The sequence below is a fragment of the Oratosquilla oratoria genome, chromosome 21 (genome assembly GCF_046742065.1).
Source record: "Oratosquilla oratoria isolate Oo_2021 chromosome 21, ASM4674206v1, whole genome shotgun sequence".
NCBI classification, from domain to species: domain Eukaryota; kingdom Metazoa; phylum Arthropoda; class Malacostraca; order Stomatopoda; family Squillidae; genus Oratosquilla; species Oratosquilla oratoria.
This window is the reverse complement of record NC_134797.1, coordinates 60823111-60836777: the sequence shown is the minus strand read 5'-3', so window position 1 is coordinate 60836777 and position 13667 is coordinate 60823111. Positions and strand designations below refer to the sequence as shown.

Below are 13667 nucleotides of genomic sequence, written 5' to 3'. Positions count from 1 at the left end.
GGTGGTCCCCATCTCCCCAAGGGTTGTGTGGTGGTCACCATTACCATGGGTTGTGTGGTGGTCCCTGTCTCCCACAGGTTGTGTGGGGTTCCCCATCCACCCATGAATTGTATGGTGGTCCCCTCACCCACAGGTTGTGTGGTAGTCCCCCTCACCCATAAGTTGCATGGTTGTCCCCATCACTCATGGGTTGTGTGGTGATTATCCTTCACCGATGGGGATCTGTGGTGACCCCAATCACCCCAGGTTGTGTGTGGTCCCTCCTCACCCAGAGGTTGTGTGGTGGTTCCTCTTATACAGGGCTTAGGTGTTACTCTCCACCTCACTCACAGCTCATGTTGGTCCCCCAATAGGTTGTGTGGCCCTACCCCTCAGGGTTGCATGGTTTTCCACCACACAGGGCATATGGTAGTACCCCCCCTCCCCACAGGCTGTGGTGGTCCACCTAGTGGGCATGTGGTGATCCCATTATGGGGCATACTTTGGTCCTCCTCTTATGGGGCGTGCTCTGGTATCCCTCATGGGGCGTGGTTATTACCCTCACTGGGGAGTGTGGTGGGTACCACTGTGGGGCATGTGGTGGTCCCTTATGGGTGGGGCATATGGTTGTCCCTATTCCTCAACCGAGGACATATATCTTACATCTCTAGAGTCTCATGTGATTACATTTTCAAGAAGTGTGCCCCTGTATCCCTAAGTACAGGAGAACTGCCCCTACTAACTGTCTCCTATGTCCATTACTATGCTTCTCCACTCCTGACCCCAACTCTCTCTCTGAGAGGGCTTCACTCAACAGATTGATGAAACTAGGAAGAACTTTTGGGGAGAGCCAAGGTACCCCTGTGCAAGAGGGACAAACTTCATAATCTTGGTCTTGCTACATGGTGGTGGTTGGCAATTGACCGAGTCGAGGGCTGTTAGGGTCTTTTTTTATAAGTTGAAAACCATCCAAACATAGATAAATGCATGAATGGCAAGAGCAAGTGCACTGACAACTACAAGAAGGTGTATAAGAGCTGTGTGTAAGAGAGCTGTCGGTGTGTTCCTTGTGGCACAACATTACACAGTGAGCTTCAACCGTTAGGCAAATGTTCACAAACAATGGGTACTCTACACTGACTTTGATTCCATTACCAACAAGATATTAGAATCATATCACACAGTCAAAGCCCCACAAAATCATAACTACATCAACATATTTTCCAAACACCTTTATAATGATTTACAAAAAGAGGAAAAAGTAATTTTAATATCATCCAAAGGAATTGCCCTCTATACAAAGTGAGAACACAAAATCAGAGTTCTCATTTAAAAGGTCGAATTGTCGAGTCTGGCTGTTGAACCTGCGGGTTGGTGTATAGAGTAACTACTGTCGAATTTGGGATAATTCAAAATTGCGAACGGTCCATTTGCGGTGGACCCTGTATGTATGTAAGTATGTATGTATGTATATATATACATATATATATAGTACATATTTATATATTACTGTATCGTTTATATGTATATATATATGTATATATATATATATATATATATATACATACATACATACATACATACATACATACAGGGGGTCACCGCAATTGGACCGTTCGCAATTTGAATTATCACAAATTCGACAGTAGTTAATTTATACCCAACCCTCAAGGTTCAACAGCCAGACTCGACAATTCGACATTTAAATGAGAACTCTGATTTTGTTGTTCTCATTTGTAGAGAGGCAATTCCTTTGGATGATATTTATAATTACTTTTTCCTCTTTTTTGTAATCATTAGTAAAGGTGTTTTGGTAATATATGTTGATGTAGTTATGATTTTGTGGTGCTTTGACTGTGTGATATGATTCTAATATCTTGTTGGTAATGGAATCAAAGTCAGTGTTAGAGTACCCATTGTTTGTGAACATTTGCCTAAGGTGTTGAAGCTCACTGTGTAATGTGTGCCACAAGGAACACACCGACATGGCTCTCTTTACACAAGCTCTTATGACACCTTTCTTGTAGTTGTCAGTGCACTTGCTATTGCCATTCATGCATTTATCTATGTTGGTGGGTTTTCAACTTATAACAAAAGACCCTAACAGCCCTCGACTCGGTCATTGCCAACCACCACCATGTAGGCAAGACCAAGATTATGAAGTTGTCCCTCTTGCACAGGGGTACCTTGGCTCTCCCCAAAAGTTCTCCTAGTTTCATCAATCTGTTGAGTGAAGCCCTCTCAGAGAGAGAGTTGGGGTCAGGAGTGGAGAAGCATAGTAATGACATAGGAGACAGTTAGTAGGGGCAGTTCCTGTAGCTTAGGGATACAGGGGGCACACTTCTTGAAAATGTAATCACATGAGAGCTCTAGAGATGTAAGAGATATGTCCTAGGTTGAGGAATAGGGACAACCATATGCCCCACCCATAAGGGGACCACCACATGCCCCACAGTGGTACCCACCACACTCCCAGTGAGGGGGAATAACCACGCCCCATGAGGGATACCAGAGCACACCCCATAGAGGAGGACCAGAGTATGCCCCATAATGGGGATCACCACATGCCCACTGGGTGGACCACCACAGCCTGTGGGGGGAGGTGGGGTACTACCATATGCCCTGTGGGGTGGACAACCATGCAACCTGTGGGGGTAGGGCCACACAACCTATGTGGGGGACCAACATGAGCTGTGAGTGAGGGGGAGTATCACATAAGCCCTGTATAAGAGGGACCACCACACAACCTCTGGGTGAGAGGGACCACCACACAACCTGGGGGTGAGTGGGGTCACCATAGATCCCCATGGTGAAGGATGATCACCACACAACCCATGAGTGATGGGGACAACCATGCAACTTATGGGTGAGGGGGACCACCACACAACCTGTGGGTGAGGAGGACCACCACACAATTCATGGGTGATGGGGACCACCACACAACCTGTGGGAGACAGGGACCACCACACAACCCATGGTAATGGTGACCACCACACAACCCTTGGGAGATGGGGACCACCACACAACCCGTAGGAGATGGGGACCACCACACAGCCCGTGGGTGAGGGAGACCACCATGCAATCTATGGGCGAAGGGGACCACCACCACACAACCCATGGATGAGAGGGACCAGCACACAACCCATGGTTGAGAGGGACCACCACACAACCCATGGATGAGAGGGACCACCATACAACCTGTGGATGAGGGGGACCACCACACAACCCATGGATGAGAGTGACCACCACACAACCCATGGGTGAGAGGGACCACCACACAACCTGTGGGTTAAGGGGACCACCACACAACCCATGGGTGAGAAGGACCACCACAGAATCCATGAGTGAGGAGGACCATCTCACAACCCATGGATGAGGGAGACCACCACACAACCCGTGGGTGAGGGAGACCACCACACAACCTGTAGGACTGCCGAAATAAATTTTAGGTGCTGGGAAGTGCTGAATACATGGCAGTACCTCACTTCACTTTCCTTCATCTTTCTAGTAATCAAATGTTAACCAGAGTTAGGAAGTGCAAGACTGCCTAGACCTGACTATAGGGGTGCTGGGGTTGGAAAAGGTTATGAAATACTGCCATAAGGTTACATAAAAACTCACTAGTTTGTTCAGATTTTGTACCAACTTGAATACCTCATTTTTGTGTTTGCTTTTACTTGTTTTTAACTCTTTGGAAATGTATTGCAATTTTGTAGAGTTCGGGTTGTGTATGGTGATTTTCATTCTGGTATAACTTGGTAACACTATTAACATTGACTATTTCCCTCTGTGAGGAGGGTGGACAGTTGCCATGATATTTTAGACTGATCCTAGGGGTAGGGGGGTGGGTGGTTCTTCACGTGGGGCAGGGGTACAGCAAAGGGACTGAGATTTTGGGAGGGCAGCTATTTCCTCATCTGCTTGCTCATAATTGGAGCGCTGTTGTCATGGTATATGGTTATTTGCTTATAGATGTGCAAAGAGGTAAAAGTACTTGGGAGAAGATACTGCAGTTGGGAGATCCTAGAATACAACTACTTTTGGGGGGGGGGGCAATATAGCTACCCTTTATGTGCACTAGGAACAATAGAGGAATTGCGCCTATCTTCATTTCTCAAAATGTTGGTGATGGAGGCTTGTAACTTCCAGAATAAGTGAATGGGAATAAAAGGGGTCTCCATGGGCTGGGAGGACTAGGTGGGTTTTAATTCATCAGCCTTGGGCACCGTCACAGAAGGGAGAGAGGAAGAGGTTACTGGTTAAAAGTAAAGGGATAAATGGTTCACCAGGAGAGACAGAGGCCATTCAATACCTAACCTCCCTTTGCAAGGTTATATAATCTTGTCTCATAGCTGTGGGCACAAGAAAAGAGCCTTCACAGACACTGAAATCAGTACAAGTCTAAGGATGTGTCAGACCTGGGCTGTCTTGTTCTACTGTATGTCCCCAACCATTGTCAAGGCTTACCACACAAGAGAAACATTTACCTAAGATACAAGGGTATCCTACATCAACAGATTGACTGCTACTAACAAGCAACCAGGCAACTACTCCTCTCCTCCTTTTACAAGCCAGTCATAAACTATCTCATCCGTGCAGATACATAGATACATACATATATACTCCTCCATTCAATAAGCAATGAGAAAATGTCAGGAGAGACATTAAATATGATTTAATCAAAATACTACTTCATGGTGAACTACACATACATATATTCTATAAAATGACTAATTGGCAACTTTCTATATTTGTAGGTCCGAGTGCAGCGGTGAATGTGGTTGAACCAGTCTGATTCGGTTTCCTGATCTGTGAACACTTGTCAAGATGTGGGGAAACATAGAGCAACATTACGCCATCAAATTTTGTGTTAAACTTAAGAAAACCAAAGAAGAAGTTTATGGAATATTAAAGGAGGCCTTTGGGGATGAACAGATGCGCCAAGCAAGTTTCTATTGGTGGTTTAACAAATTTCATGAAGGAAATGAACAGGTTGAGGATGAACCCAGATCTGGAACACTGAAAAGTGCATGCAAGGAGGAAAACATTGAGGAAGTGCAAAGGTTAGTGATGCAAGACCGTCGAATATCTGTGAGGATGATATCTGAAGCTATTAGTATTAGTATTGGCACAGTAGAGACAGTTCTGACTGAAGATCTGAAGCTCCACAGTCTGTGCCAAGTTCATGCCAAATATCTTCTCCGACGACCAGAGGCAGTTTCATGTGGAATGTTGCACTGATATTCTCGAAATGATAGAGGCTGATTCAGGTTTCCTGAATAATGTAGTGACTTGCAGCGAGAGTTGGGTGTTCACCTACGACCCTGAGAGCAAACGTCAGTGCTCAGTGGAAGCACGCAACCTCCCCCAGACCCAAAAAAGCAAAGATGAGCAGGTCGCAAGAGAAGGCCATGGTCATTCCTTTCTTTGACTCCCAGGGGCTCATTCACATTGAATGGGTTCCTCAGGGTCAAACCATCAATAAGGAATTTTACCTTACTGTTCTGAAAAGGTTCAGGGAGAAGATGAGGAAGAAGAGGCCTCAGCAGTGGAGGAGTGGTCAGTGGTGGTTCCACCAGGACAATGCCCCGTGCCACAAGTCAATGCTGGTGACCACCTGGATGGCTGACAGGGGAATGAAAGTGGTACAACACCCACCCTACAGCCCTAACCTAGCCCCTTGTGACTTCTTCCTGTTCCCACGCATGAAAGACAGCCTCAGGGGAACCGGATTCTAGTCAACAGAGGAGCTTATGAAAATAGTGTCTCTCCTGACATTTTCTCATTACTTATTGAATAGAGGAGTATATATATACATTTAAAGACATATACATACATACATATACCAAACGCTTTTTCCCCTTACCCAGGGGGTACCCAAAAAGAAAAAGTCATAGAAACCACTCCCACCCATTCCATTTCCTATATATTCCACTCCTCTCCCTCCCTCTTATCTTGGCACCTCCTGGATGACGTGTCATCCCTGCATCCAGTCCACTGCCCTGGGTCAGAAGCAGCGTCACAAGACACAGCACATCCACAGCAAGGCCGCTTCATAAATTCGGTGGCCCCCCCCCTCTCCGTCCCCTCATGCAGAAAAGGAGAAGACGGGGAGAAATCCCTTTGGGCTGCATCAAAATTTTTTCTCATACATACTTCCTCACCCCCCATCCCCCACCCACTCCCCCTCATGCACCACAGCATCATCTATACACAACCCTTCTCCATTCACCCCTATCTTCTGTCCTCTACCATCCTTCCTCCAGACATTCCTCTCTTTTGTAATGCCCCTTTCACCCTATCCATTCATCTCATCCTAGGATGCCCCCTCATATTCACTCCTTCCACCTCTGCCTTCCACACTTCTTTTACTAATCTCTCTTCATTCATTCTTTCCATGTGTCCAAGCCATCCTAATACTGTTTCATCAACCCAATCTCCCAGCTCCCTTTCCACCCCTGTTCGCCTCCTCACCTCATTTCTCACTCTATCTAGCCTAGTAACCCCTATCATAGTTCTCAGTCATTTCATCTCACACACATTCAAACTCCTCCTCTCTTATGTTCCATGTTTCTGCCCCATACAGTGCTGTTGGCACAATCACTCCTTCATGTAACCTCCTCTTAGCATCCATTCCCAGATGTCTATTTCTCATTACACTTTTCAATCCACCAAGGTATTATTCGCTTCTCTCAATCTACATTCTACCTCCACCTCCACTCCTCCCTTTCCCCCCACATTCGCACTCAAGTACTGTATCTAAAACTATCCACTTCCTCCAGTCTTTCACCCTTTATGCTCACTTCCAGCCTGCTGTCACTCTCTCCCCTTGTACATCTCATCACCTTAGTTTTGCCCACATTTATCTTCAGCTTCCTTCTTTCACACACCTCAAACTCTGTCACTAACTTCCTCAATCCCTCCTCTGATCCTGCTACAAGCGCAGTGTCATCAGCAAACAACAACTGGCTCACCTCACATTTTTCTCCATTTTCTTTAATCATCTCCAACCCCTGACCCACTACCCTTGCATTCACCTCTCACACCACCCCATGTAAAGAATGAACAGCCAGGGCAACATAACACTTCCCTGACAAAGTCTCACCTTTACCTCAAACCATTCACTCTCCATTTCTAATCCTGACACAAGCTCTACTACTCTCATAAAAACTTTTGACTGCTCTTAACAGCTTTCCTCCTATCCCATATATCTGCAGTACCTCCCACAGTGCCTTCTTGTCTACCTTGTCGTAAGCCTTTTCCAGATCCATAAAAGCCTAGAAAACACCCTTACCTTTTCCTATAGCTTTCTCACATATCTGTCTTACCACAAAAATCTGATCTACGCAACCCCTACCTGTCCTAAACCCACACTGTTCCTCACTAATTACTCAGTTCCTCTCCTAATCCTCTCAATCAATACCCTTCCATAAGCCTTCCCAACTACACTCAACAAGCTGATCCCTCTGTAACTACTATACTCACACTTGTCCCCCTTTCCCTTGTAAAGTAGAACTATACAGGCACTCCTCCAGCAGTCTACCCTCTCTTAAGCGGCCCATACACGATCAATTATATTGGGCAATTTCATTGTCAATACTCTGAATTGACAATTAAATTGACCAATATAATTGATCGTGTATGGGCCACTTTAAACAAACATTGAATAACCTCACCAGTCAGTACTCCCTAACTGTACCTCCTTTCTTCAGACATTCTGCATGGCATCCATCCAACCCAGGTGTCTTACCTGCTCTCATCTTTACAGCTGCTTTCACTTCATCCTTCCCTATTTCTCTTCCATTTTCCTCACTCATTAGTCTCATTTTCTTAACGCTTCCCACTGCAACTACCTTTTCCTCCCTATCCTCCTTCACATTTAGCAACTCCCTAAAATACTCTGCCCACATTCCTCACTGCCTTCTCTTCCATTATCATCTCTCCATCTGCACCTTTTACCTTTTCTTCTCTACTTAATTTGCCTCCTCTTTCTCTTTTAATTTCCTTCCAAAACATCTTTTTATTACTTTCAAAATTTTCTGTCATGCTCTTACCCCATTTCACATCTGCTCTCCTTTATCTTATGTTCAACTTCCCTTCTCTTCACTTTGCACCTCTCATACAATTCCCTTGTCCTAACCTGCAGCCAGCCTATGAATGCCCACCTCCTTGCCTCTACACCCCCCTTCTCTTCCAATTCCACCCACCCCCTCTAATTCCTCCCACCCTCCTTGTTCCACACACCATCTTCAACACCTTTTGACTCCCTCCTTGAACCATCCCCATTCCTCCTCCACTCCTAGTTCTATTCTATCCTTTACTCCCTCCCACTCCTCTCTCAACTTCTAATACTCATTCTCCTTATTTTTCTCATTTAAGCAGTTCACTCTTAAGTACCTCCCTACCTTCTGCCCCTTTTCCTCTTTCTCTACCTATTCTCCACTCTCAATTTACCTTCCACCAGAAAATTATCTGATATTCCCCACTCTCTCCCTTTAGAACATGTACATCCTTAACTCTTCCTTCCATACTCCTGGTCCACTAACGTTCCATCTGCCACCCCCTCCCATGTGCACCCACGCTTGACTCTCCTTCCAAACACTGCACTCCCCATCATCAACCCTCCCTCGAGACACATCTCCACCATCAACCCTCCCTCGAGACACATCTCCACCATCAACTCCCCACATGCATACATATATATATATGCAAAGTAGACCACATGGAAAAAGAAACTAGTCTCCCTGAAAATATCTTTGGGGGACTTGGGGATAGTGGTCTGCTGTAGGTTTCATGGATATTTTTTTGCACACTTGTAGACCCCAGATGTTCAGCTATGGCCTCATGGCTTGCCCATGCCTCACTCATGGAGATATAATAGCCTTATCTGAATTTATCCAAGTATCGAGTAGTGTGATATGCTCACTGATTGTATCTAGACATATGGTGTCTAGTTCCCAGGCCTATTTGTGTTGGTACAATTTCACAGCTGGGTACCAAAGCACAGATAGGCAAGTGACAATCAATGGAAAAATACACAATTTTCTTGTTAATGAAAAAAAAAATTACCTATACAGTTTTTTAACACTTCCCAGTTTGTTTTAATATGAAATCTTTAGAGAATTTACTCTGTTTCTTCAATAATTAGGATATATTTGGTGGTCTTTATTGAGAAAAGAATTTGCTTCATTCACAGCTTGGCTCAGAAATAGACGAGAATTACCCCCAGAAGAGGGGGAGATAAAAATAAATGAAGCAATTGCATTCATGAAGAAGGATAATGCAGCCAAAATTGCAGAGAAGGAAGGAAAAGCAATTAATGCTCCCACAAAGGTATTTGCTCATTCCGATTCCATGACTGCCTGTCACTTCATACTATCCTACCTCATTTTGAGGTACTTTACCAAACTTACATTGAATGTCACATATTCTCCTTTACTTATACAATTTTTCATCCCATCAACCAACCAGCATACCGATATGACATCCTACCCAGTGTACGACGATTTCGAGGTCAACCCAGGTGAAGGGGCAGCGAATAAACCATCTTGAGATTGCATTCATGCATTTCTGTGTCTGTACTTTGATGTAAAAATGGTGAGGTTAGCATAAGGAATCATCATTTCAAACTGATACAAAAGAAACTGTACATAAAGATTTATTTCCTTTTACACTATCATCACTCAATTGACTTTATCAAAAACATGTTCTTCCTGATCTGACATCAAGAGGTATGGGGATAGCTCTCCATATCTCTTTCTCACTCACTCTTCCCCCAAAGTATCAAAAATAAAACGAGACTTCAGATTGGACTGACATTCACTATATTATCTGCTTTAGAAATAGATTGCATAGTCAATGTTTAAATACTAGTTACACAAAACCTTTTATCCTAAGAACTGGCATTGTTTATTGTAAATTTGTGTTCATCAGTTGTACATAATAAAATATTGTACCTAATAGTTTGTTTCCCTTTACATCATGTCAGCCAACTCTTACAGTATACGAAGCTTGGCCTTCCTAGCATCAAGACTGACATTCAAAGTATCAAAAATAAAATTAACCATTAGAATGGGCTAAGACGCACCCTACATAATCTACTTCAGAGCTACATGTTACATACTCAAATGTTTGATTTCTATTATTAGACAAAACATCTTCAACTAAGAGAAAAAGAAAAAAAATTGTAAATTTATTATGCTACTAGAAGTTAGAAAGTTCTTTCAGCTTCCAAACAGAACTTGGAAACCTTCAATTGTACATTTAAAATTTCTTGGTCAGAGCCTTGTTGACATGCTGCTGGTCTGGCCTTGCCTAGCTGGTTGCCATTGCCAACAGCAATTCTCTAGTTTCCTTTGCTCTGGTCTCAAACTCAGCAACCTTCTTGTTCACTAGTTTATTCTGCAACAATAATTTATATAAATTAAGCACAAATCATACTAAAAGCAAGTAATTTATCTCAAATGTATATCATGTGAATTTCTTTATCAAGGAACAATGATGGGTGCTTGCAAATGGTGGTCCTACAAACTTGACAATTATAATAACTATTCCTTTGAGTTTATGGAAGCTTGCTGGCCAAGCGGTTCATGGCATCATTACTTGCAGCAAAGGTCAAGGGAACAGTGGTTCGAACCCTGCCTCTAACAAAGTTGAACCTAGGGCATGGTTCATTATATTCCACACTACAAAGTCCTCTATAAAGGGCACTGTCCTAGCCTCCCACTAGGGGGGAGTTTATGACATTAAACCACATCATCATCATTTAGTTTCACCATCCAGAAACAACACTCCTACAGTGGCTGGCAACAGACCTCAGACCCTCCCTTGGATCTCTCTGGGAAGAAACTTTGTACTGTATTACTGTGGGATAATTTCTGTCACCAGCTGAAATTTGTAAGAGGAGAGTTGTTGGTCATCAACTCTCCATGTGTGAAAATTGCAGATGAAGTTCATAGAGAAAGATCTTGGACCCAATCCAGACTACATATCGGCCCCTCAGGGCTGCACCTTGTGATGAAGGTTAAGATGTTGATAAATTTTTAAATTGGCCAGCTCCATTGTCCATCTTATAGAACCACCACAAGCAGGTATCCATCACTGGTCCCTTATAAGATGGATATCATAAAGAATCATCTACCTGCAACCCATCTTCAAAACCTATAAACCCCCTCACCTCCATTTGAAAATGCAGTGCAAGGAACTGACATTGCAGGCTGGGCTCAAGATCTTTCTATCAACTTCAACTGTATCTCCATGTTTTCATATAAGAGTAGACAACCAATGACTTGCCTCCACCCCTTTCCTCCCTACTGCCCTCCATAAAATGGTGACAGATATTGTCCCACACTAATTGCTTTGATTCTTAAGCTCCTCTCTCACACAAGGCTAAGATGGTGCCCCCTTGCAGGGTAATTCAATGTACAGGGTGCGAGTGCTATTTGAGGACATTGTTTTAAGTTCACTACACAACCAAATCATTTTATTTCAGATAACCCAGTCAGAGGAAGATGTTAACCCAAGAAATGAAAAGACATGCAGTCATTGTTGCTTTAGCTGCAAAACATAGTGATTTAAAAATCAGTAACTTTTTACATGTTGCCGGATCATTTGTTCATAAGGTTCGGTTGGAGCTAGAGGGATGTGATGGCAACATTTCTCCTGTAGCAAAAAGAAAAAAAGCAATCGCAGTGCTCTGATACCGTGAGAACACCAGAATTTATAAGGAATGTTCAAAACATCATCGATGAGAATCCCGGAAGATCAATGAGGTCCATCGCCAAAGAACTCCAGGTATCAGAGTGGACTATCAGAACCGTGGTACATCAGGATATTCGATACAAGTCATATGTAATGAGGAAAGGCCAATTCATATCGGCAGACACAGGAAAACCGTCTCATATGTTCAAAATGGTTGCTGAACAATGTGAAAAATCCCCACAAACATGGCATGCTTTGGTTTTTCTCTGACGAAAAAAACTTTGACCAAGATCAGAAAACAAACAGATGGAATGACAGGTGCATCTCCTTCTGACGTACCCAGGGTGATGCACACCAAATATCCGGCTACTGTGATGGTTTTAAGAGTTGTGAGCATTGAAGGTCATGTTATGCCACCTTACATTTTCCCACAAGGTCTTAGGGTCAATACTGCTGGATACATTAATGTTCTTAAAACAGTTGTTAAGCCCTGGATAAACAAAGTATGCAATGGAAGGCCATATGTCTTTCAACAAGACACTGCACCTTCTCACAAAGCCATTGTAACACAAGATTGGTTATCAGAGAATTTTTACGACCATGTGGCCCCCTAACTTGCCAGATTTAAATCCTATGGACTATTACATGTAGAGCATCATTGAAAGGGAGACTAATCGCCATCCTCATAGTACCATAGCTGCACTGAAAGCCACCATTGTCCAGGTGATATCCAAAATTAATAGGGAACACTTAATTGCAACTTGTGGATGGTTTCGAGCCTGAATAGAAGCAGTCATTGAAGCCAAAGGTGGTTTCATAGAATAATTGGATAAAGAAGTAACATGAAGGATATTTGTGTCAATTTGAATTAAATATATACATTGTTTGCTAAGATATTGTTGTTTATCTAACATATTAAAAATGTCCTCAAATAGCACTTGCACCCTGTAGTATGCCAGGCAGGACTTACTTCCTCCACTGATGACCTCTGTCACAAAGTGTGATAATCTAACCCGCTCCACCAGTGAGCTTCCCATACACATACAAACACACATACACCCAAAGGTCATCCACAACTTACCAACAATAAATTCTTATTTCTGTGCATCTCCAACTCGAATGAATCTTGAACTGATAGCTCATCCTCCTTTGCCAGTTTTATAAACGGGCAATAAGAAGCATGGCTCTTGTGTTCCTCCCTGCAAATATGAAATAGTTTCCTTCACATTATTTGTATCTACATTTATGCCAAATTCTTATTTTCAAGTCCAAAAGCATTTAATTTCAATCTATGCAAGTTTTTATTTCATTTATGACACACCTCAACATAAAGGAATTAACTTAGCCATCACTAGGATTTAACCCATAAAAATGAAAAAGTAAAACAAGAAAGAAAAGGGGGGGAAAAGGTATGGGTGTGTGTCTGATAGAACCATCTTCCTCGTACTAGTTAAATGGAATTTGGTGGGGGCTGTTCTTGCAAATGTCCAAAGCCTGTACTTGCTATGGATTTTAGTAGATTTATTTTCTTGTTAATTTTCACTGTCTGAGCTTTGACATGTGGGCTAAAGGTCATAAGTAGGGTCATATGTGAGGGTTAGAATTTTGATGTTCTTTTCCATTGGAATTATTTGGCCCTGACATGATTTCTGAGAATAGTTCCATTTGTTCTTTCTTTCTTTTTTAGGAATGTCCCCTTTTGGGGCTACAGGTTGTAGGACTCCTAATCCCATCCCCTGTCCCTTTTTTGTCGCCTTTTACGACTCAAGTGGAAATACTTGGTGCCTATGGGCCTGGTAGTGAGAAGAGTGTTGAGGAAAGAGGGTTTTTGGATGGATTTAACCTCTTCCATACGGTGCCGCACGCGTAGGCGTCATGGGGAGCGAGTGTATTCGCGAGGCTGCCATATCGGCGTCTTGATTATATTTATTGTAGTCGCCCCTCCATAATGACATTCTTTCTAATTCTTTTGTAATCGCATTTTCTAT

General features: G+C 43.1%; 1 protein-coding gene and 1 long non-coding RNA gene across 5 annotated transcripts in view; one reads left to right on the top strand and one right to left on the bottom strand.

Annotated features, from left to right (window-relative positions):
* The first annotated feature begins 8371 nt into the window (after positions 1–8371).
* LOC143036987 (uncharacterized) lies at positions 8372–9939 on the top strand. The gene is made up of 2 exons (XR_012967450.1): positions 8372–9312; positions 9451–9939. It is a non-coding gene; the product is annotated as an uncharacterized LOC143036987 (long non-coding RNA).
* Positions 9622–13667, bottom strand: part of Det (baculoviral IAP repeat containing deterin) — a 28088-nt gene continuing 24042 nt past the window's right edge. For all 4 annotated transcript variants that reach the window (XM_076205088.1, XM_076205087.1, XM_076205090.1 and 1 more), the window contains exons 5-6: positions 12761–12878; positions 9622–10380 (exon numbers count right to left, since the gene is read on the bottom strand). In XM_076205088.1, the coding sequence (XP_076061203.1) occupies positions 10294–10380; positions 12761–12878 (205 nt within the window). In that variant the 3' untranslated portion in view covers positions 9622–10293. The remainder of the gene's footprint in view (positions 10381–12760; positions 12879–13667) is intronic.